Source organism: Rutidosis leptorrhynchoides, chromosome 1 (assembly GCF_046630445.1).
Source record: "Rutidosis leptorrhynchoides isolate AG116_Rl617_1_P2 chromosome 1, CSIRO_AGI_Rlap_v1, whole genome shotgun sequence".
Lineage (NCBI taxonomy): Eukaryota > Viridiplantae > Streptophyta > Magnoliopsida > Asterales > Asteraceae > Rutidosis > Rutidosis leptorrhynchoides.
This window is the reverse complement of record NC_092333.1, coordinates 583836814-583863107: the sequence shown is the minus strand read 5'-3', so window position 1 is coordinate 583863107 and position 26294 is coordinate 583836814. Positions and strand designations below refer to the sequence as shown.

Below are 26294 nucleotides of genomic sequence, written 5' to 3'. Positions count from 1 at the left end.
GGTTAATAAACAATAATAATAATTCCCGTTAGTTTAGCCATCATTGAAAATTAAGATTGCCTAGAGATAACAAGTTTACCAAATGTGCATTAAAATATTCTTTCATACAGTGCTTTAGAACACATTTTGTGAAGTCTAACCAAAAAATGGTGTTTTATTGATCATCACCTATTCATTGTCGAGCTCCTACCCCAAAACATGTGTTTTGTCACCTCTATTTGACAACAGTAAAACACTAAAACCTTTAACGAATCAATGTATATCACCTGTATTTGACAATATTGTGTTACGGAGTATAATGGTAAAACGTTTATTAAAGAATCAATGTACGTCCCTTATTCCCTACATATAGTTGTATCCGACCCATCATGTTGTCATAAACAAATGCTGCATACGTACTCCTCAAGAATCCAATGTTCAATTTATGTTTCCAACCATGAATATCCGAATCTTGTACATACTCAGAATCTTGATCTAGCTACACAATTTGAAATGTCACTAGAAATTAAACACAGGGATATAAATACAAACAAGTTGTACAAGTTGAAATTTACTGGTAATTAGACACGTGTGTGTATTTAGAGAGAACATGCCAAATAAACACTTGAGCCTTGATATTATAGAAGTCCAATATATGCATTGCCCAATAGCCCGACTGCTACAAGGATTTAATCTAAAAAATTTTGGAATGTGAAGTTTTAATCGTAAAAGACAAATTTTTTTAGTCAGAAGAGCTTCACTGTGCGAAGTAATTAGATCATTATGGGATTAATGACTTGCTATATCGTCCCAACATGCTAGTTTGAGCTTGACCTCCAAGAAGACTAGTTCTACACTAATCTTGATATTTGCATCGAGATCATGGTGGATTCGGGTAGACTACTCCCCAAATAAGCTGAATTATTGCGCTTAACTGAAGGCCACATCAATATTCATAATAATCATCTTGACGACAAGGTCATGTTGGACCCGAGCCAACATCATCCCAAAGCGTCGCCTAACCTCATTAAGAAGAGGACAGTGTATCAAGGCCATGTTATACACGGTCAATATATGATCAACACGGTCACATGACACACACTAACGAGTAATGATATACACGTAAGAAGAATTTGTTGACCAAGAGTATGATATGAGTCCTTACATAATATGGTCAGGCTCTCAGACATGTCATCATCAATTGTAATATATTTAAATAACCATTGCTTATAATGGTCATGTATCCTGCATGTCTACTCCACTCATCTTGTAGTTTGTATGCCCCATATATGCGATGTGCAACCTCTTTACGGGACTCATATCTCTGTGGACCCCACTCACTCACAGAAGCTTAGGTTCACTTGCCAATACGACCTCTTGTCATCAAGAAAATAGTTTACGAATCGTAGCAATTAACTTATGATAACCTCATTTAGCTGAGTGGTTACCACAACTATCAAGTGTTCGTGAGGTCTCGAGTCCGAGTCTCACCTGAAGATTTCATTATGCAATATGGTTTGCAGTTGCTTATGGAGTCATTTGGAGGCATCACTTCCTGAGCATGTCCTATGACAGTTGTTTAGGGGGTGTTTCTCAAGGGGGTGACTACACGCAGAGCCTCTCCTATAACATTAGTTCGGTGGAACATCCTTGACACGTGGAACGAATATGATCGGGTGGTGAGAACTCCTTTATTGGTTCCCGTTAGTGACTCCAATCTCGCTGTTAAAAAAAATTAACTATGTTAAACCTTGTACTATCGGACAACATATTTACAAGAGATCAACTCTAATAACCACCCTCGAGATTTTTTTAAATCTTGATTGCGTTTGAACGTTAGGAGCGTTATGTCCGCCCATGAAATTGAAACCACAACTTCTTTATTAGAGGCACCTCGATACCGTTATACTAATAACTCTTTAATTTTTACCAAATTATTAATATTATGTGATAAAACCATCAACATTGTGCATTAAAAACTTAAATTATAAAAGAAACAATACTCGATATTTTATTGATGGACATATTAAAATCAAGGTTGCAAAAATTGAAAAAAATCGACCGAGTTCTCGCCGAGAAATCGTTTTGGAGTTTCTACTGAGTTCCCATTTTGGAATCGGCCAAAAAATTGATCAACAACCGGTTTAATCGAACAACGACCGATAAATGGAGTTTCTCGGTCAAATCTCGGTCAAATAGGTCAATTCTCGGTCAAGTCGGTCAATTCTCGGGTATCATAAAAATTATCCCAAAAGTCAACGAAAGTCAACTGTCGAGAACTCTCAGTAGCCGAGAACTCTCCGAATTCCTATTTCTCCGACTTGATTAAAATATATAAGTTGAGTGAATAATTAAATTGATACACAATCCAAATAAAACCAAAGGGGTTAAGGATTAGTAATGTAAATTAATCAAACATTTCAGCACCAACCCCCTTTAAAAGAAGCCACTCGATTTTTCATCATTCCTTTTTATTTTTCTTCACAGTAATTTTCCATTTTCCATTTCACATTTGATTTTTCTTTTTATTTCTATGCGCCCCTCTCTCTTCTGCAGGGTTCACTGCACAAACCATCAAAGCTTCTTGTTATCTTATTAACTCTCCCTCACCCTGTTTTCCTTAGCGGCGGCCCTATTTGGGCAAATAACAACCACCCAGTCATCATCATGTCAAGTTTATATGCTACTCAAAACTTGAACTACTCACCTGCTAGAGCCCCTGCTTCACCACATATTTGGACCAACACTGATATTGAGAAGTACTCTTTTTTCATACCAAGAATTAAGAACTTATTTCTTTTTTATTTTGTTTTTAATGATACCCACTTAATTTTTTATTTATTATTCATTTTCTTGGATTTTCATGTAAGTTGTTTTGTGTTATTGGAGTATTAATTTATTTAATTTTTTTTTTTTTTTGCAGCTCATACCTTGCAGAGCTATTGGAAGAAAAGAAGAAGTTGGCTCCCTTTGTGCAAGTTCTTCCTATTTGCACTAGATTGTTGAATCAAGGTTTGATTCTTTATCATTTCTTGGATCTATGTGTATTTTTTATTTTGCATTTGTTTTCAATTAGCTGATTTTGTCATTTTTGTGTTCATAGATCTTGTTTCAATCATACATTTTGCATTTAGTTTATTATGTTAGGATATTATTCATCCATAAATTAATGGGTTGATGCTACTTGGTGATTGCTTGAAGTTGAATTGATAAAATAGTCCTTGAATGTAAATTGATTTTATTCTTTAAAAGGATTGATTGTTTATTTGGTTGCTTGATAGTGATTTTAGGAAGTTAAATCCTAGCTTTGAATGTCAAACAAAGCATTTTATTGAAATCGATAGGTTTCTTAACTTATTTTCTATTTTTTGATTATAAGTTTTGCAATTTTGTTTTGAATGATGCAATTGTTTTTGTAAAATAGTAATGATGACGATTTTTAAGCGGTTACATGCGGATATTGTGATGAGTATACTAGCGTTTTTCATGCCTCGGAAATGTTTAGATAAGCTAATAGTATATAAACGACAAAGTTTGAGCTGTAACGGTGGTAAGTTCGCGTGACTATATTACTATTTTTGATGAATTAAATAAGCTAGAGCGCTTAAAACTCGTGACACTTTTAGCAAATAGAGGTGGCATTAGCTGGCATTAGTCGGTGGTGTAACCAACTTTGGACTCTTTCGAGTAATGGTATTCTAAAGTACTTGATTTTGTAAATATCTAATTTTCAATAGGTAGATTCACATGTTTTGACATTGTTTAGAACCCAAATGGACCCATGCTAAAGACGTGATATGTTTAAATGACTAGAATTGATTATACATGTCAACTTAGGGAGTAGAATGAGGAATGGGGGTGGGTTCGGGACGAGGATTTTTTTAATCCACGTCCTCGAACCTGCCTAAAATCTCATATGTGATCCCATTATAGTAGGGGTTGTTCAAAACCTCCTTTTTTTCCCTTACTCAAATTTAGGCTCCATATTTATCATTTTAATCACCTTTATTGATTGATATCATTAGACCACTTACAACCATGAAGCTCATTTCTTAATTAACACACTGTCACATCAGCGACACCTCAACATTTCCTTTCCATCACACACCCAAGACATTTCACTCCCAACCATGACATAACCCTTCACATAAATTAGGACCCACTAAATTAATTTATTAATACAAAGTACAATTTTTATTGCTATATGTACAACAAAATTTTGCACAAGATCCCGTCCTTTTATATGCTATTTAACGAGAAAATGAAACACGGTGTAAAATTGGCGAGATTATGAAGTGATGGTGCCAATGGCGTGTAAATTGGCGAGCTCCAAAGCGGGTTATCGACGAGAACGCTGGGAGTCACCTTATAAGATATAAGAATATATACTAAAATATAGAGCAAATAACATATGGTAAATAAACCAATGATAAATAAATGATAAAATTGCCAGTAGAATGGTAGTAAGCTCGCGTGACTATATTACTATTTTTGAGAAATTAGATAAGCTAGAGCACTTAAAACATGTGACACGTTAGTCAATATAGGTAGTGTTAGGTTGCATTAGTCGACGGTGCAACTAAATTTGGACTCTTTCGAGTAATGCTATCCCAAAATACTTATTTTTGTAAAATTTCTAATTTTTAAAAAGGATGGTTCACAAGTTTTGACATTGTTTAGAGCCACATGGACCTATGCTAAAGACACAATATGTTAAAGTTGCATCAAATTGTTAATGCACATAGAATTGTTGATTTTTTTTTCCCCATCCTCAAACCAGCCCATTCTCGTCAATGTTCTAATAACATTTTATTCCCGTTTGTGTTAAATATTAATCCTTGCTACATATGTTATACCGTTGTCGTGTTTCAGTTGTGAATGGTGGTGAACATGTTATGTACTTATGTACTTTCCTTCAAATATTACTATATGATTAAACAAGAAAGAGATGAGGCATATTTCTATAAAAGTTGACAATTGTATCAATGTATCATATATTGCAAAGGATGTGGATATGATACTTAATGAATTGATTCATTGATTTATATACTATATCACCCTGTTTTTCACATTTGGTTATGTATTCAATACATAAGTTTATGTTTCATATTCTTAAGTATGCATGGATCAATAACCTAATTTTGATATATGATTAATGGGACTAATCTATTTGATTAGCAGAGATATTAAGGGCTTCAGGGAGGATACAAAATCCAGTGTTTAACGAATATGAAAGACTGCAACGTGGAAGTCCAAGTCCGTTGAACCCGTTAGATATTATGCCTGATGTTGCGGCTGCTAAAGGTTTAGGTCGTTGGAATGGAAATGGTAATGCCGGTTGGAGTCCGCTTCAACATGAGGTGAGTCCATTTGTGCTTAAGATCATTTGTTGCCAAATGTAGCATTCTTACCACTTTTTGTTTAGTAAATATTTAAAATCTTATGTTCGGTTACTGTTTGTAATTCTTACATTCTGTGCATAACGTTGATATTGTGTTCATATCCATCTATTTGGAGCTATAATTATTAAACGATTGTAGCTCATGAGATAATACTCTTCGCTCGATTAACATTTTTTAGATTATTATTTTTTTTGTTGTTTAATCATGACATAAAACTACATACCTAGGTTGTGCTCCTCGAGTATCGTAGATTATTATTTAATCTATAAGTTATTTATTTATTTTTATTTATAACATGTGCCCTCTGTTATCTTATCTGTGTCCCTTACCTAAACCATTTTATAGTCAAGAGTGAGACAAGTATATTTCAGCATGTGATACTCGTAGCTCGAATATAGATTCAGATACACATACGTTTTGCACAACTTTCAATAAGACCCACAATGAAACATGATTCGGTGCATAATTGCATCTCATCTTGCCCTGTTATTATGTTTATAGTTCATAAACTTGCATGGCCATCTATCTATTCTAAAAAATAATACAAAACTCATTATTGTCATGCTAATTTGCAGCACGAGACCCCATAAGAAAATAATACTAAACTAGTATTTGGCATGGTAATTTACAGTACGAGACACCTTAAGAAAATAATGCAAATATCGTAGTTGGCATTTTAATTTGAAGCATGTGCAGGGCTGTAGATTTTAGTAAAACTCGGCTAGTACTCGCCGAGTTCTTGGTTTTGAGATCGGTCTGAGTACCCGTTCAATTACTCGGTCAAACTTGGTCAACTTTGGTCACACTCGGGATTACTCGGTCAAAATCAACCAAAAGTCTGTCAAAGTCAAACTTGGTCAACATCCGAGTACTCCCCGAGTTGCCGAGTACTCCCAAAAAGTGCTGACCGAGTACTCCCCGAGTCCTGAGTTCTCCAACCTTGAGTATATGACCCGGTTGGACCTGTTTGACCCATTTGACCCATTACCCATTTCGGCTGGTTACCTAAACCAACCCATATGGACCCGTTTAAAATTTTTATCTGTTTGTCCCATAACCCATTTCAAACCAAAACCGTTTTGACCCGTTACCCAAACCGACCCAATCTGACATGTTTGCCGGGTATGAGCATGAGACGCCTTAGGAAAAAAGTTGACTTCTACACATTTGTGATGTTGGTTTTTAATTTTGAGTGTAATGTAATTACAGCGATTTGGTGGGCCACAAGGACTGCCACCGATTGATCACTGGAACGCAGGACCAGTGAGCCCAAGTTCTTTCAACGCTAAAAGGGTGTTGCGCTTGGATATACCCGTTGACAGCTTCCCTAATGTATGTTCTATTCTATACCTCAAATGCAGATTATTTAAACTTAATATCCTTTTGTTTTTGAAACAGAGTTAAAGCTTTTCTTTCTATTTTTTAGTTCAACTTTGTCGGTAGGCTTCTAGGTCCACGAGGCAATTCGTTAAAGCGAGTCGAAGCTTCTACTGGATGCCGTGTTTTCATCAGAGGAAGGGGTTCCATTAAAGACCCTGATAAGGTACAACAACTCTTTACTTCGTTCATCAGTTCCCGGGAATTTGGACCCATAAAACATAAATCAAATAAACAAAAGCTAAAATGCCCATTTCGACCCGTTACCCCACCCATATTGCAACCTTTTAAAAACAAATGGAAACAAGTTAAGTTAACTACTAAAACTTTTACCACCCTATTATTTAGTACCCGTCTAAGTGTTTTTTGCATCGTGTTGAATAGGAGGAGAGTTTAAGGGGCAGACCAGGCTATGAGCATCTTAATGAACCGCTTCACATCTTAATAGAAGCTGAAATGTCTCCGAGCGTCATCGATATGCGTCTGAGACAAGCACAAGAAATCATCGAAGAGCTGCTCAAACCCGTGGTACGTTTTATATTTATTTACTGTATGTTTTGTTATGCTGCAATGTTTGTTAAACGAACATAGGCTAAAATATGTTTAGTACATAGTACGGCATTTTTTTTAAAGGCTAACGTAGTACAACAAATTGATGTATTATTGACTATTTCTATTTAGTGTTCTTATCTTATACGCCGATAAGTATGAATAGCATGACAAAATGTTGCATGGTTCCTTATACCGGGATGAAAAAGAAGAGTGCACAAATGACATATTTGTTGTGTGTTTTTTTTTTTCCTAATCTTTTTTGTTGTTGCAAGTGATTGATTTATTTCTTCGAATTTTAGGATGAATCGCAGGATCTGTACAAGCGACAACAGTTGAGGGAACTTGCAATGCTAAACAACAACTTGAGAGAGCATAGCCCTCAGCCTAGAGGAAGCGTGTCACCGTTTGGTTCGAGTGGAATGAAGCGTGCCAAAACTGGCTTTTGAGGATCTTGACGATGATGATGCCATCATCATCATCATCGTCTTGCTCCTATGATGAACTTTAACTGAAAGATGAAACAGTGGAAACTAAAAACAGTTTGATGTAGGTTATTTTTTTTCCTTTTAATTAATAAAATTATAATAATGAATAATAATTATAATATGTGTTTTCTTTGGTTGCTTTTGTAGCTTTTGGATCTCTAGTTGGATTTTAAAGTAGAACAGTTATTGGATTTATTTGTTATTAAACTTTTCTTTGTGTTTATTAGTGTGAAATATATATATCTATTAGTACAAGAAATTGATGTCTTAAAAGTTTGTTTTGAAGTATCTGTCAACAGGTCCCACTTCCCTTTCTCTGTCGAGTACCTAGTTTTCCGGCCGTTCTGTCGTGTTCCCCGCCGGATGCAGGCAGCGTGTAGGGGGTGGACTTCTACCCTACTCTGCATTTGTTTGGTGTGGACTTGTGATTATTAGTGGTTGCTTTACTTTGATTATCGTCGGAGTTTTTTCTGTTCTGATTTTTGTTTATCCTTTTCTGGAGGCGTGCATATTCCGGCGAGTTGTTTTTTCTAGTTTCTGGTTCCTTGGTCCGGCACAGGACTTGTAGGTGACGAATATGGTAGATTAACACAACATTCTACAGGGTGTTGTGCTGGTTTGAGTATTCGGGAGGTGCCTCGTCTCTTGTTTCCGGAATCCGGTTTCAACATTTTTCTTGCAATGTGGGTCATCGGAGAGTTTTTCAGTGTGGTTCTTACCTAACTGTTTGTTGCAGGTGTAGCTTTGTTCCATGGTAGCTTGGTTTGTCATCAATGGTTGTGTGGTAAAGTATATGCAAAGCAAGAGTTGTATAAGTGTTTCAGTTTGTGGGTTGGTTTGGGGTTTGGATCTCATCCGAGATAGATTTTGGTTGTGTTCGTTTCACGGTGTTTTTTTATATAACTGCTCCCTTTCTTCTTACTCTGAACTGTTTTATTTTTGTTATGCTTTCTAAGTGCTCCGCCTTGTGTTGCTGCTTCCCCTTCTGGATGCTCATTTTAGCACTTTGGATTTCTTGTTGGTGGCTCTAGTGGGTTTCCAGGATGCTATTTAGCCAACCATTTGGTAGTTTCATTTCCGGATGTGGTTTTCAAGTAATAACCAGATTTGCTCATAATATTGGCTTCTGAAAGCTATTACATGGGTCTGGGTTCGCGGCCATTGGTTTGATAGATGTAGTTTGAGCGATTCCTTATTCTAGTTAGGGTGGTGTTTGCGGTGGTGGTTGCTGCTTACGGAGTACATGTTAATTGTTAACTTACATAACTACAAGAAATGCAATAAATAAAAACTACAATATATATAATGACAATTAAGTTTGTAACTGTACCATTTAACCTTCAAAAATATTTCTTTTACAATTTTAATTTTAAATATTTTTGTTTGCTTATATAATATTTGATAAATTTTATATGAATGGTTTATATTTTAAAATTTTATATGAATGGTTTAGATTTCAAATGCGCTTTCATTAGTATAAATTTTATCATATATTATATAACATATTTAAAGTTGAAGTTAACAAATTATTAAAAATTTGAGATTAGGGAAATATCTATCTATACATTATATAAAGCGTGTAACAATAATACTACGTGTCACCTATTGATTAATTTCTAGCACATGTCAACTTCTCATTTATTCCTGTCATATGTCAGTATATCACTTATTTAATTTATAAAATGAATTATTAGATATCCTAATTTAATTTAATATATAGATTTCATTACCTAAAATATTATATTATATTATCATATTATATTATATTAATAATTAATATTAACATTAATATTAAAAACTATTAATATTATAATTATATTAATAATATAATATTATATATTATAATGAATTTCAAATTAGTTCTCTAATAGAATAGATAATATCATAATAACTTTTAATTCATATCAAATAGATACATTAATTTAATATAAATATTGATAATATTTATATATATAAATGGCCATATATTGAAAACCATTTACATTGTTTTTATTGTAATAAAAATGATAAAATAGATATGTCTTTATTAACATTATAATATTATTTAAGAATTATATTTTATAATATAAAATTAATTTACAGTTTGCGCATAAATTTTAAAAATTACGTTTATATAATATTTGTAAAATATTATATAAACGAACGGGCTAATGTTTGTCAATTGAAGTTAAAATACTTATTTGATAATCCTTATAGATATCCAGAATTATGCGTGTTCTGTTTCGTTTGACATTACGGCATATGCAATTACTTTCTACTAACAACATATACAATTAGAGATGTATATAAAATATTATTCTTAATGATCGGTTTTAAACCACTTTTCAGGGGCTCATGTTTAGTGTTTATCGATTATTTGTCGATTGAAGTTAAAATGATTCAAACGGACGAGCTCATAATCTAAGTGTTAATATTCAATACTAATATTTTTGATAAAAATGTTATCAATAATAAAAAATCTTTTTATTGTAATTGTGTTAGATATTTGATAAGTATTAATATTAACGTTATCGACTACTAATTTATACAAGTTTCGTGCAACGCACGAACTCATTAAAATAGTTAAATCTACTAACCAATACTTATAGACAATAGACAATACTATATTGCCCACATAGAACATGGTACAAATAGAGATATTAAACGATATCAACCAAAGTCCATATAAAAAGCCCAATGGGCCCATAAGAAAGGACAGGAATGTTCCAGAAAATCAAATTCCACCTATTTCTCTCTTACCATTCTCAAATCAGAACTCCAAAAAAAAAATGGGAAAGATTCCGGTAAAGGTGAAGGCGGTGACGTACGCATTATCTCCGTTTCAGCAAAAAGTGATGACTGGTCTCTGGAAAGACATAACTCATAAAGTAACTCACAAAGTTACTGATAACTGGATTAATTCTCTCCTTCTTGTCGGTCCTATTGTTGGCGTCTACGCGTAATTCACATTAAACTCTACTCTACTTTTCTATTTTATTTATTTATTTAATTTATTTATTGTGTTTTGTTTTTGTTCCTGTGATCTATGCATGTTGCGATGTTGATATAATGATATCTCGATTCGTTACAGATCTATGATTAGGATGTTATCATAATATAATGATGATGGTTATGGTACATATGTAATTAGATGATCAAAATTGATGCTTAATTTTTTGTAAATAGGATAAGCTGATAAGTACTACTAGTTTTTAAAGGAGTGTAGACATGATTGCAAGCAGGGGCTGTGGTATGTGTGGACCGGGTGCGCCGCCCTCGTGGATTTTCAATTTTCAGTGTTAAAATTTTAGATTTTTCGAGTAGATTTTTTTTCCCCCAAAACCTACATATTTTGCCTCAAAACGTCCAAAATTTGTCCAAAATTCTCCAAATTTTGCCTCGAATCCTTCAAATTTTGCACACAAACCTTCAAATTTTGTCCAAAAACTTCAATATTTTGCCAAAAACCTCCAATTTTTGCACCAAAAACTCTGTATTTTGCCAAAAAAAAGTTGCTACGGTTTTTATTTTTTTTTTTTTTTTGCCTCCGGTGAAGAAAAATTCTGCTTTTGCCACTTTTGCCACTGATGCATGAGGTGAAAATAAACAATTTGTTGATAACTCAAGTTTTTAATGTAAGGAAAATTCTCATGAAATAGGTTTTTTTTTTCGAGATGTGTAAAATAGACGAAAAACATTTTAAACACGATACACCATACCATGGTTTTAAACTACTCTTAACCAACCGTGACTATGACTGTGACGTCAAAGGCAAGTAATGATGTACCTTTTGCAAATGTGGCAAGGTTTTAAAGCAGTGGAGTGCCAAATTTGAGTGTTAAAATTTATGGTGGGTGATGTGGTAAAATATTATTGGTTGTTGAGTATAAATTATATTGATTAATAATATATAAAAATCAATGGTGAAACTGATTGGGTGAAAAATCCCTTGACACAACTTTTTTTCCGATGCTCTGGAGTGTCAAAATTTGATGCCCGTTATAGGCGTTAGGGGCGTCAAACTAGTGCCACTTTGGATTTCACGTAATTTGACGGGAAAAATTCACGCCTGGTTAGGACCAGCCTATGTTTAATGACTAGAATGGCATGCCAAATTACAATTTTTATGATGACACCGGTAAGGAACAGATTGCAAGCTGGAAATGTCCTCCTATTACTTTTCCTCCTACAAATCTGACTACGAATGTAGACAAACCAGTGGTGGTTTCATGTCGCATTGCAAATACTGGCATAATGATTATGAAGGTTCATGTGGATACTGGTAGCAGTGTAGATGTTATGTACGAACAATGTTTTAGCAAATTGGCTGCAGATGTTCAGGCTTTGATGAAACCTACTGCGGTTTCACTTGCAGGATTTTCAGGAGAGTTAACTTGGCCTATTGGTCAATTGGAGTTGCAAATTGAGCTAGTTGATGATTGCGATGAGTCGTTAAGGCGACAAGCTTTATTGAATCTTTATATAATGCGAAGTCAGTCGCGATTCAATATGATACTTAGGTGCACTGCTTTGCGCATGTTTGGCGCTATCCCTTCTACTATACATGACATGGTTAAATTTTCTGCTAATAAGGGAATTGGCACGCTAACTTCTGCGGAAGTAGAGCCGAGTACTCAGTCAACCCTCAGATCACTCGGTCAAATCTCGGGATTACTTAGCCAAAACTGAGGATTACTCCGAAAATTAGTCAAAACTCGGTCAAAGTCAAAGTCGTCAACATCTGACCCGGTTACTCTGAGTTTCAGATTTTTCCCTAACAAGTGCTGATCAAGTACTCATGAGTAGCGATTTTTACAAGCTTATTATTAGATGGAAATAGATCATATTTTGTTATTACGTGAAACAAATCCTTATACAATGTAGACATGTAGTGGCCGTACTTAGTGGAGACAAGGGGGCTATGCCCCCAAACAGTCAGATTATTAGTTTAATATTTACAATATGCAAGGGTAATAGACATGTTTATACATTAGACGTTCGCAAGTTGCAAGTCAATTTATACTTTTCCCCTAAAGTTTTTTTGAAGTTGATGAAATTTTAAGAGTTGATGTTGTTGGTTTTATGGGCACACAAGATGTTCATATATTCATCTTTCACTGAAATCGGAAATTTGTTGCAGGTATGTCAAGAGTTACCAGGAAAAAGAGAAGTTGGAGCACCGGTACTAAATGAAGCGTTTCGCCTTTAATAAGATATGAAGAATAATGTGTGGTGGTGTACTAAACGAACATGGATTGTGTTTCTTGAAAGTGTCCTATGTGGTCGGATGCATATCAGCATCTATAGTGTATTGTAATGGGGTGTAGCATACTAGCATATGTAATGTAATGTAATGGGGTGTTGGTCACTTTAAGATAGCTATTAGTAATCCCCTTTTTCGAACCTGGTTCTGTTTCTTGTTTGAACTGGTAATGTTGAATGGTGGTGAATGATTTCGGAACTATGAAGTTTTGATCTGTTAGTATCTGTTTGCACTGGACAATGGTCATGTTGTAGGTTTATACTGAAGCATATGTACTTTTTTTTTTGGGAAAGCAAACTTTCATTAAACTTTAACAATCCCACAAGTTCAGACTCCAGGTTTTGGCCCATTCGGCTACAAATGTGCTGAGACCAACTTCTTCCAAAGTTTCTCACTTTCAACTATATAGTTGCAAGAAAAATGTACATGTAACGGCAAATACATGCGTAGTTATAAATGTGTATGCATATATTTATATTTATTTATTTTTATAGGTATTTCGAGTATTAATTGATATATTCATGGATGAAATTTTTCATTCACATCCATATTCATTTAGATTCATCCATATATGCAATTATATCCATTTAGATTCATTCATATTCATAATGAGTCAGGTGAATCGGATGGAGTCGGGTGAATTGGATGGATATCTACTTGATTAGGTGATCATTGTTATCCCTACTTTCAACTAGGTTTAATATAGTTTATTTATTATGTACTTTTCCATTTAGACAAGGGTAAGTGTAGCTTAAGAGGGGTAGGGTCATATGACTTCACTACTTTGAAAATTTTTAACATAGTGTACTCTTCAAATCGTATAAAACACAACTAAATTTAACAATAGAACTCCGTATATTTTTAAAATTTGTGGTTGTTTGGAAGTAAACAACCACTCCGTATATTTCAAAAATGTGAGTTTTTGATTTTTTTTTTGGATTTTAAATATATAGCTTATTATTATTATTATTATTATTATTATTATTATTATTATTATTATTATTATTATTATTTTAAACATATACCTTCTAAAAATGCAATGGCTTGTAATATTTTTTGTGATCTTTATTATTATTATTTTTTATTTTTGGCAGTTCGCCAATGTAATATCTTTAAATATATACCTTTATTATTATTATTATTATTATTATTATTATTATTATTATTATTATTATTATTATTATTATCGGAAAAGAAAACAATTTGAATTTTACCTATGTCTTAGCACATCATCACATGTGTGGGATGTGTGATCTGTTGAGTTACGTAGACTTGAACAAGAATGTAAGTGAGCCCGTAAAGATGTCACATTTGGTGACATGTAACCATGGTGACATGTAGTGTCAAAACGTGGATGTCACATTTGGTGATATGTCACCATGGTGACATGTAGTGTCAAAACGTGAGAATTGAGGTCGAGTTTTTTGAGCTGGTCAAGGATGTCACATTTGGTGACATAATGTCACCAATGATGAGGTGCAGGTCGGACAAGAAGCATCTGGAACTTCTTGACTTGTCCAACAAGTTGTTTCTTTGTTAGTTTTCTCCTATAAATATAACTCCATTTAACCTGTAATGTGTGCACGAAAATAATAATAATAAAAAAAAAATTCTGATTTGTGCCCCCACCCCCATATAATGTGTACATGTATGTATGAACTTGTGCAATTGGTTTGTGTTTGCTGTTATAGTTATTTCTATTTCTTTTTATGTAGTTTGATGAGAGTACTTTACTAATGTATGGCTTATGAGAAGGTGGTTAGTTATTAACTAAGATTACAACGTGTTGTAAATCTCCTTATTTTTCTCCGAGATCTCCTCGAGATATTGTTTTTGGAAGGACGCGAGATGCCCATCTCTCGAGATTTCTCTGTCATCGGGGTCAAACTTGGTCAAAGCCACGATTTCTAAAATTTTCTCGCTCATTTCTTGAATTTTCTCATAAAATCTCGTAATTTTACAGATTTTTTCGCTCATTTCTTCGATTTACTTGTAAAATCTCGTAAAAATGTATGTAAATGTACATATATATATTATGAAAACTATAAAGTCAACGTAAGTCAACGTCCGAGATCTCCCCAAGATTTTTCCGAGATGCCGAGACCTCCCCAAAAATGTCCGAACGAGATCTCCCCGAGATCCGAGATCTCCAACCTTGACTACAACTAACAATGTATAATTGTATAAATGTATAATGTACAACATATCATTGAACATATCCCTGTATTTTCTTTTTTTTGTTGAACAAGAACCACTTTTTAACATCTGTATGGTTCTCCTATATTTTAGAACACCATTTGCTCTCACATACTCATCTCTCTTGTTTCCTTTTTCTTCTCAATTTCCCTTTAATCCGTATGTCTTCTTCTTCTCGCACCGATTTCTTTGCAATGGAGGACTATCGATTATTATCAAACTCAATTTCAACCAAATCAAACCACCGATTCACATGGATTCATACCTTGAAAATGGTCACCGTCGTGATCATTCCGCAAACTGTTATACAACGTTCTACGCTTGGGCTTCGTTCCTCGTCTGGACTATCGTCATATTTGGCTTACTTTTTGGAATTGCGTTCTTTGCTTTCGTTAGATCTAACCTACCGGACGTTAAAGTCCATAGACTCGATATCTACAAAGTTAATGTGACCGAACCAAAAAGCAAGAACAAAGATACAGAGTTAACAATTGATGTTAAGATTTTAGTTAATGTGACGAATAACAACAAAAAGATGACATTAGTGTACGATGATATGAACGTGGAGACATCTATAGAGGGATTCTCGTTACCTAAAGTACGTTTAGATGGATTCAGACAAAATTCGATGACTGCAAATGATTTGAAGATTCATCCGCATGAAACGACATTAGTCGTGAAAGATGATGATTATGATGATGTAAAAGAGTTGAAATTGACTGCAGATAAGAATGAATTGGAGTTTGATTTGAAAATGAAAGGGAATATTCAATTTTGGTATAATGGAAGGGTGATGAGTAATTTACATCTTAAGGTTGAATGTGAAGATATTGAACAGTCTAAGATTGATCAAGCAGTATCACATAATTGTGCTGTTAAATTAGGTTTCTTTAGGTAATCAATCAGAAATTATTTTCCAACTATGTAATGTATGTATGAAACTGTGAATCATGTTTGACATTTTATAATTATGAATGATTTTTCCTCATTTTAATTAGTACAATTATTCATTTTATAATCAGTCATGCTATAAACTTACTTACCTGTTTATTTACTTGTTTTATACAACTAACACATAGTCATGCTATAAACTTTTGGTGCTGTTGAAAACTAGAATGGAAGCATTGTCATCTGTTAGAGTGCAGCCATAAGAAGTCAATTACCATAATTGGTAATTAGACTTTGGGATCAGAAAAGTATTTTTCATCATTTCCCTTTATTGATGAGTCACAACAAACATCCAAGGCAACGGTTCCAAGCAGCAGAGTGTTTCCTCGTTTGTTAAGGGGGTTCCAAAAGATGTATTGGAACCATCCCATATTTAGAATTAGCTGTTATTAGAATTTGTGTATAAAACACTTCAGATTGTAAAAACTAAGTATCAATTCAATTCTTATAATGCAAAACTGATCAATACAAATTCATACAATCTTTTAATTCTTTAAATTAACATGGTATCAGAGCGGGATTGCTGATCATAGCAACGTTTATGGCTCAATCATCTACCAAAAATAAAGCCACCATGTCTGGAATTGACGGTAGCTCAGTAAACCAAGCCGCCATGTCAATTCTAGACGGCAGCTCAAAGTATAATGGAAGAAGTTACCTGGAAATTCTCTGTCAGCCATCGACAATGGCATAAACTGAAACCGTCATCACCAACCACCATCAACCACTTCAGCAACTAAGTTGTGTGTACTGTAGAATACCAGGACACACAATAATCGAGTGTTTTAAGTTAATTGCTTACCCAAATGGTGAAACAAGCAAAAACATTGCAGAATGGTGACAGCACTAGCAGAAGCGATTGATGACAACCGTACGGTTACCAGACCCGAAAGGCTACCATCGGCAATTAGAAAAACGACTCCAGATTTTTCTAGACCTTTAAACTTTAATTCCTCTGAAATAGGAACCAAATGGGTGGGGGTAACATCCTTGAAACCCAAGACCGTAAATAATTATCAAACAAAACCAAATATGAAATGAATTGATAAAGAGGAACAATGGATTAACCCTAATCGGTTCCATTGTTTGCAAAACCTGATCGAAAAAGAGGGATTAATCCCTAATTTTAAAACCACGAGCAGAGAGAAGAAAAGGGTTGCGAACCCTAATTTTGGATCTGGCATCGGGAAGGTGAAAGTGTCTGGATCTAAAACAGATGTCGGGGTTATTTTTAAAGAAAAAAGAGAAATATCTCAGCCTAAGAATAAAAAGGAAAAAAAAATAAGGGTGGGCTTGATGGACTTGAAAATAATAAGGGTGGGCTTGATAAAATTGGACTTAAAAGTGTTTTAGCCCAAACAGGAGAAAGTGGTGATTTTGGTGGGCTTTGTAAAAGTAATTCAGACCAATTGGACTATTATTCTGTTCAGGCCCAAACCCGAAAACATGATAAGAATCAGAATATTAAACCAGTCCAAAACTATTTTTTCGAAAATAAACATTTAATTAATAACTCACGTTTTACCGAAAAAGCTAATATTATTTCAAATAACATAAAGAGTAACGAATGGATCTTTGATTGTGGTGCTACCCACACCATGAGTTTCGAAAAATCTGATTTTTATGCTCAATCACAACCTCGGGTTAGTAAAATTCAAACGGCCAATGGAGGTGTTGTACAAGTAGAAGGGGGTGGGAAAATCGAAATTACACAGACTATGAACTTATCTAATTGTTTATATATTCCAACCCTGTCCCATAAACTTTTATCCGTTAGTCACGTTACAAAAGAATTAAATTGTTCTGTTTTATTACACCATACTTTTTGTATCCTTCAAGATATCAGAACTGGGGTGATTATTGGGCGTGGTACTGAACGGGGCGGGTTGTACTATGTGAACAAAGTAACCCAATAAGGTACCGTGATGCTTGCTCACGAAACACCTACGAGGGAAGCTTGGTTATGGCATAGGAGTTTGGGTCACCCATCTGTCGGATACTTACATGCTTTATTTCCAAGTCTTTTTCCATCCAATGTTACTTTAAACTGTGAAACTTGCATTTTGGCTAAAAGCCACCGAAGTACTTTTAAACCTAGTAATACAAGGAAGGATGTACCCTTTGCTTTAATCCATTCAGACGTGTGGGGTCCTGCACCGGTTAATGGGGGAAAGAATTTTCGATACTTTGTCTTATTCATTGATGACCATTCACGTATGACATGGATTTATTTTTTGACTCACAAATCCGAAGTGTTTGAAAAGTTTTCCCATTTTTATAAAATGATACAAACTCAATTTAACAAAAATATACAAATTTTGAGATCCGATAATGGGGGAGAGTTCGTCAATACTTCAATGAAACGATTTTGTGAAGATAAAGGAATTATTCACCAAACCTCTTGTGCTCATACTCCCGAACAAAACGGAGTAGCCGAACGAAAAAATCGACTACTTTTAGAAATGACAAGAGCTTTATTAATTGAATCTAAGGTTCCGAAAAGTTTTTGGCCCGAAGCCCTTGCCTCCGCTACCTATCTTATCAACCGTTTACCTACTAAGGTTTTGGGCACAAAAACCCCTAAAGATACGCTTTCCCAATTCCATACCCTTCCGACTTCATTTAGCATTGAACCTCGAATTTTTGGGTGCTCGGTCTTCGTTCATATTCCAAAACATGAGCTTACCAAACTTGATCCATGTGCGAAAAAATGTGTCATGGTTGGTTATGGAATAAACCAAAAAGGATATCGGTGTTACAGTCCCAAAAGACGTCATGTTTTTACCACAATGAACTGTGATTGTGTTGAAACTGAATATTTCTACAAGAATACCCAACTCCCGAGTGAGGGTGAGAATGAAAGTAATGACACTCTCAGTTGGATGACATGTGTTCCACCTCAAATACCCCAAACACAAAATCCTGAACCACCTCAAACACAAGATCCCTATCCAACACAGAACCCCGAGCCAACACAGAACCCCGAACCTATACAAACTCCAACACTTAACCCCGAGCCAACACAAGACCATGAACCCACAGAAACTATCCCACCAAACCATGAGACTACTAAAACCTCCTCGAACGATGAACATCAAACCCATGAGGAACAAAATGACACAAATTCCGATAAAACCACTACCCAACGATATGTCCTACCTCAAAGAGTCAATAGAGGTGTCCCACCCAAACGATACTCACCAGAAAAAGAAGCGCAAAGATCCAGATATCCGATGGCTAATATAGCACAAAGAAATTTATCAAAAGAAGCACAACAATTTAATTATGTAGTTTATTCTGAAAGTATTCCAAGTTCAGTAGAACAAGCTTTAAAATCAAAACATTGGAAAACGGCAATGGAAGTCGAAATGGAAGCTTTAAACGCTAATGACACATGTGAAAAATGTATCATGCCTCAAGGAAAGAAACCAGTAGGAAGTCGATGGGTATTTACCATAAAGTACAAACCAGATGGGACTATTGAAAGATATAAAGCTCTATTGGTGCTAAGGGGTATACACAGACCTATGGGATAGATTATTCCGAGACTTTCTCACCAGTTGCAAAGATTGATACCATCAGGGCACTCTTCTCAGTCGCTGCAAACGAAGAATGGCCACTTCATCAATTTGATGTGAAGAATGTCTTTCTACATGGCGAACTAAAAGAAGAAGTGTATATGGAAGCTCCTCCAGGATTCTCCGGAAACTTAAAAAATGGGGAAGTTTGTCGACTTAAAAAATCTTTATATGGGCTAAAACAATCCCCACGGGCTTGGTATGGGAGATTTACATTATTTATGAAAAAGTGTGATTTCAAACAAAGTAACTCTGACCACACTCTATTTTTTAAACGAAAAGGAAATTTAATTATATGTTTAATCATTTATGTTGATGATATGATAATAACAGGAAATGACAAAGAGGAGATTTCTAACTTAAAAATAAACCTATTTAAAGAGTTTGAAATGAAAGATTTGGGCAGACTCAAATACTTCTTGGGGATTGAAGTATTACGATCCCAACAGGGAATATTTATCTGTCAAAAGAAATATATTCTTGATCTTCTTGCAGAAACAGGGATGATTGATTGTAAACCAGCTGAAACTCCAATGATTCCAAATCAAAAGCTATTTATGGAAGATGATGCTGAACTAACTGATAAAGGGCAATACCAAAGGATAGTGGGAAAACTCATTTATCTTGCTCATACTCGACCAGATATAGCACATGCAGTCGGAGTTATAAGCCAATTTATGCATCAGCCACAGGTTCATCATTTGGAAGCCGCAATGAGGATCATCCGATATCTAAAGAAGACACCGGGTCATGGAGTTGTATTCAAAAAGAATGGGCACCTTGAAGCACAAATTTATACGGATGCAAGTTGGGCTGGAGAAAAAGGAGATAGACGGTCAACTTCAGGTTTCTTCACAATAGTTGGAGGAAACTTAGTTGAGTGGAAAAGTAAGAAACAAAAGGTCGTATCCCTATCAAGTGCTGAATCAGAATTTAGAGGGATCGCAAAAGGGGTGGTGGAAGCATTATGGATTCGAAAACTCTTGACAGAAATAGGATTCCCTCCAAAAGAAGCTATTCAAATCTTATGCGACAATGAAGCAGCTATTGCCATTTCAGAAAATCCAGTTCAACACGATCGAACGAAACATATTGAAATTGATCGACATTTCATCAGGGAGAAGTTAGATGGAGAAATCATTTCTCTTTCGTCTATCAGATCAGAAGATCAACTAGCCGGCATTCTTACAAAATCAGTCAACGGAAGACTCTTCAGCGAAGTTCTAGACAAGTTGAACATTGGAAACCTCACTATTCAACTTGAGGGGGAGTGTTAGAGTGCAACCATAAGAAGTCAATTACCTTAATTGGTAATTAGACTTTGGGATCAGAAAAGTACTTTTCATCCTTTCCCTTTATTGATGAGTCACAACAAACATCCAAGGCAACGGTTCCAAGCAGCAGAGTGTTTCCTTATTTGTTAAGGGGGTTCCAAAAGATGTATTGGAACCATCCAACATTTAGAATTAGCTGTTATTAGAATTTGTGTATAAAACACTTCAGATTGTAAAAACTAAGTATCAATTCAAGCAGAGGCGGAGCCATGTACAAAGGTGTGGGGTCAAGTGACCCCACTCAAATATCAATATATATGTACATATATGTGAACGTGTTAAGCATAAGTTACGGTAGATCAGTTGGTTGGGTTCCTGATTAGTTTAATGGGGTCCCAAGTTCAAGTCTTTGCACTACCTCTTTTTATTTTTAAACCAATTATAAGTCATTATTTTGTTTAACTCCGCCTGCATGGTAATCAATGGAGACATAATATGATAATTGGAGCCATCATATTGATCTATTCATTATTCATACATATTCAACATATGAGCTTATACTTATATTTTTTAAATTTTAATAATCATAAAGATTAAGTATTAAAAAAGATCTTTTGAAGTTAACTAAAAAAGATAATTATGTATAAATTTCTTACTTATTAATAAAATAAAAGATTTAACATGCCATCTATGTTAGAAGGCAACTTGATTTATTTATGTTTGTGCTTAATTATACTTCGTCAACAAAATTTTTTTACTCAATATATTTCAATATTATTTTGTGACCCCAACCATTGTAAATCTTGGCTCCGCCCCTGAATTCAAGTCTTATAATACAAAACTGATCAATACAAATTCATAAAATCTTTTAATTCTTTAAATTAACATCATCAATTCAAATCATAAACAGACATTTCAATATCTATCTATTTATCTATTTATGTTGTTAAAATACTACTGTATATATGATATATGATATAAGATAGAGAGATTGTCTATTTATTTAAATTGTTCAATTAAGTTTATCATCGTTTAATTACGTTTGTAGACACTATACAGCTTAAATTTAATATCCAATTTGATATGTTTATATGAGTATTCTTATTTCTGATCAAACTGCTGATCTTAAATCTTAAATACAGATTAAAATATCAAAATCATATTACCAACCAAAACCGTAGCTAAACTACCACCAACTCACTAAGTCGAACTATAGTCCTTTTTGACATCAACATAGGCTTTTAGACCAAATAATAATCATTACAAAACAAAACAGTGATAGATCTATGAACCGTAGTCACTGGTGTCACTAGTTAAAAGCAAAAAAAATAAAATAAAATAAATTACACTATCCATTAATATCAATCAAAATAATTTACATTCTCCAATGGTATCACTTGTTAAAAAAAAAAAAAAAAAAATTACTACTGTATCGCGTATTTCAGGAGTAGCCCGTGCTACCACTGGATCTATGGTAGATCCGCCCTTGATTACAAAACATAATGATTTCAGTTTTAAATATCTCAGCCACAACAGTATTATAACTTGATAAACTCAACTGTTTCCCCATTGCTTCACAACGTTGCTAACCAATCTTGAATTTATCCCTATGTTCACCATGCAATTCTTAAACTTCAAATTTTAATTCTTCTACCAACAACATGAAACCATTATCATGTTTTTGATTAATCATTCCAGTTACATTTGTGTTTTATTCGGATTATCATTACAATTGCTGCTGCATCTTATTTTTCTTCTAACCTAAAGTAGTCAAAAAATTTATATATAACCTTCTTTAATTTACTTGTGTTTTTTTCTGTTGTTTCGTATGGTTTTTTTCTATGTTCATAAATTGTCGTTTGCGATGGTATACGTTTATAGTAGGTCTTTATAGTGAATTGTCATGTTACACAGTTGATTCTTTTTTACTAGTTGTGTAGTAGTATTAAGTAAGAACATCATGGAAATTAGGAGAAAAATTAAATAATGAATTAGCCTCTGGTGACTGCTAATGATGTTGCCTTTGTATCGACCTCTGAGTCGCCGAGGCAAGCTGCCAACAGGAATGTGTTGTGGTACGATAATCGTATGAATCAGGGTTTCTTTCACGAGTCATCGTAGGTTTCACCGTCCTCTGCCTTTTCTGTTGATTTTCATCAATTAACACGTGTATTTGTGACTGCGTGGCCTCCTTTCAACACCCAACACAAAGTGGTACTAATTTTTTGTGTTTCTGAGTTAGTTATTTTATATTTCTCTATTGTTTTTTTATATCTTTTGTAAGACCATTTCTTGCATTGACGCTGACGTCACAGACAGTTTTTTGCGCTTTTTGCCTAAAAAGTGCAAACTGGTTGTGAGTCAGCAGGGTCAGTTTCTGACCTTTTTTAATAGTGGGTGTCAGTTTTCTATGTCAGTTTTCAGTAGGGTCCACCAGTTTTGTATTTTTTACATTTTCTTTATATTTGTAACACATTTTAAATAAAAAAATTACTGCACGATTACTAAAAGAATAGTAAAACACAATTAAATAAAAAAAACTCAAAATTAAAATTCCTAAACACGATTACAATTTTATTAAAAAAAAGTCCTAACGGTTACATTTAAAAACCTAAAATTAAAAAGTTAAAAAAAATTAAAAGTCCTAAAATTACTTATTAAATCCTAAAATTACTTATTAAATCCTAAATAATAAAAAAACAACAATTAACGTCCATAACGAGTGAGAGATCCCGATTCATGCAAAGACGTATCATCATCTCGACCGTTCGAAGCGGGAAGGCTCCACACGTTCCTACAGTACAACGTGATACGTTGGTTCTTCAGTTTGGCCTTTCCGACCATTCGTTCCCACACGGCTTCGGATCGAAATTCCTTGAAAAATTCCGTGACCTGGTCACAGAACCACACGTCGGCGGCTTCGCAATCTACCATATCGTGTATAAAGCTTACTACTCGTGCTACGTTGAAGCCGGTAACGTCTAGAGCTTAGAACGATTTTGTGAACCCGTCGTACCAAAATTGTCGGTTGTCGTAAAGTTCACCTTCGTGATGGACGTCGAGGTTGATCAAGCAACGATTGGCCATTTTTTGGATTTGAGAATTGTGGAAATGTGTTTGACTGTATAAAAATTGAGAGTAAAAAATGATTTTGTGTGTAAAAAATGGGATGGAATGGGGTATATATATATATATATATATATATATATATATATATATATATATATATATATATATATAATTATGTATTAAAAAAATAAAAATAAAAATAGAAAATCTAACGGCTCTATAGCCGTTGAAGACCACCAGCCACGTGGACCAATCAGCAACGGCCAGCAGAAACTAACCTTTTTTCCGTCACAGTCCTAACTAACGCCGGGAACTGACGCCCGTTAAGATCCGTCCGTTCCTGTCAGTTTGTACACCTAATCTAACGATAAAGGACTGACGCCGCATAAGAAATGGTCTAACTTCCATTTACGTGACTATATGCATCTATTTAGTGCTTCCACCGTTTCAACTCAAGAGGCTATGCACCCGACGACGTATACCTGGGAGATGGGAGGTTATCATCTTCCAAGTTCTCTATTCTTCCTGGCTCTGGAGGTATTTACAGTCTTGGCACTCAAAGATTTGCGTCCTAATTTGTTATTGAGCATTAAATATGTGATATGTTTTGGGCATAAATTGCAACTATGATGTTTTTGTATGTAGAATTATCCAGTTACAAACATCCTTATCAACTTAGAATATCTCTATATAATTTTCCTACTAAACATTAGTGTTTCTTACATCACATATTCCCTGCTTAGATACACCCCATCCTATTTGGGCTAAGTATATTTTTTATAGTGGGTTTAATAGTTAATAGTTGGTCTTAAGTTTTAGATCAACAGTGTATCCAATTGAGCTATTTAATACTTGGAACTTAACTTAAAAAATTGCTGTAGTTTCAATGGATCTTTATTGCTTTTGTTTGCATCAAAATAGATGTTTATTATACGTGATTTTATATACCAATATTAATTTATACATTATCCATATATACAGTTTTCTAAAATTGTGGATTTTAGATAATAAACAGCACTTATATAAATTTAAATTTAAGTTTAAATCCCAAGCATATTTTTACCATATAAAAAAAGGTCCTTTGACTTAGACGATTATTATTGGTGACGGCGTGATGGGGCGTGATGGGGTATTTTTGTGGAGTACAGTGCTGATTTGACAAGTGTGATGGCGTGATTGAGTTTGTAATGGTATGGCGTGGTGGTAGTTTGATAGAACAATAGGTCCCACATTTTTATTTTATTTTTCATTTTGTTTGAGTTTTATTATTTTGTTTATTATTATTGTTATTATTATTGTTATTATTATATTATTATTATTATTATTATTATTATTATTATTATTATTATTATTATTATTATTATTATTATTATTATTATTATTATTATTATTATTATTATTATTATTATTATTATTATTATTATTATATTTTATTTATTATTAAAATTTTTTTATTTAATTAATAGAATATGATATTTTTTTAAAGCAACACTTTTATTAATAAAAACAAACACGATTACATTTTTTTAGTCCTAATTAAAAACAATTACGACATAATTAAAAGACCTAAACAACTAAAAATACATTTTATTAAAAACAACGAAGATTGATTCAAAACATAAACATCGTTGTTCGCACCCGCAACACCAAAGAATGCATGCCAAATCTACTGTTGAGTCCCCAAAATAATTAAGAATTTAATTATGACAAAACTGTAATTTATTTGCACTAAAATGTTATGTGCAGCCAGCACAAGTTTGTTTATGTATAGACAACAAATATTGCTGTGTCGAGTGTTTAGTGTAGTGACCCGAACTTTTCCATGTTTATATATATTAATTGAGATTGATATTTACATGATTAAATGTTTCCAACATGTTAAGCAATCAAACTTGTTAAGACTTGATTAATTGAAATAGGTTTCATATAGACAATTGACCACCCAAGTTGACCGGTGATTCACGAACGTTAAAACTTGTAAAAACTATATGATGACATATATATGGATATATATATAGTTAACATGATACTATGATAAGTAAACATATCATTAAGTATATTAACAATGAACTACATATGTAAAAACAAGACTACTAACTTAATGATTTTTAAACGAGACATATATGTAACGATTATCGTTGTAAAGACATTTAATATATATATATCATATTAAGAGATATTCATACATGATA

General features: G+C 33.9%; 2 protein-coding genes across 2 annotated transcripts; both read left to right on the top strand.

The window, feature by feature from the left end:
* The first annotated feature begins 2467 nt into the window (after positions 1-2467).
* On the top strand, positions 2468-7972 carry LOC139882869 (KH domain-containing protein At3g08620-like). Its single transcript, XM_071867126.1, has 7 exons — positions 2468-2738; positions 2903-2991; positions 5161-5339; positions 6591-6713; positions 6808-6924; positions 7143-7286; positions 7610-7972. The coding sequence occupies exons 1-7, from the start codon at positions 2647-2649 to the stop codon at positions 7754-7756; spliced, it is 891 nt and encodes a 296-aa protein (XP_071723227.1). The 5' UTR covers positions 2468-2646; the 3' UTR covers positions 7757-7972.
* Positions 7973-10563: 2591 nt separating this feature from the next.
* LOC139882861 (cytochrome b-c1 complex subunit 8-2, mitochondrial-like) lies at positions 10564-13104 on the top strand. The gene is made up of 2 exons (XM_071867118.1): positions 10564-10733; positions 12915-13104. The coding sequence occupies exons 1-2, from the start codon at positions 10564-10566 to the stop codon at positions 12961-12963; spliced, it is 219 nt and encodes a 72-aa protein (XP_071723219.1). The 3' UTR covers positions 12964-13104.
* Positions 13105-26294: the final 13190 nt, after the last annotated feature.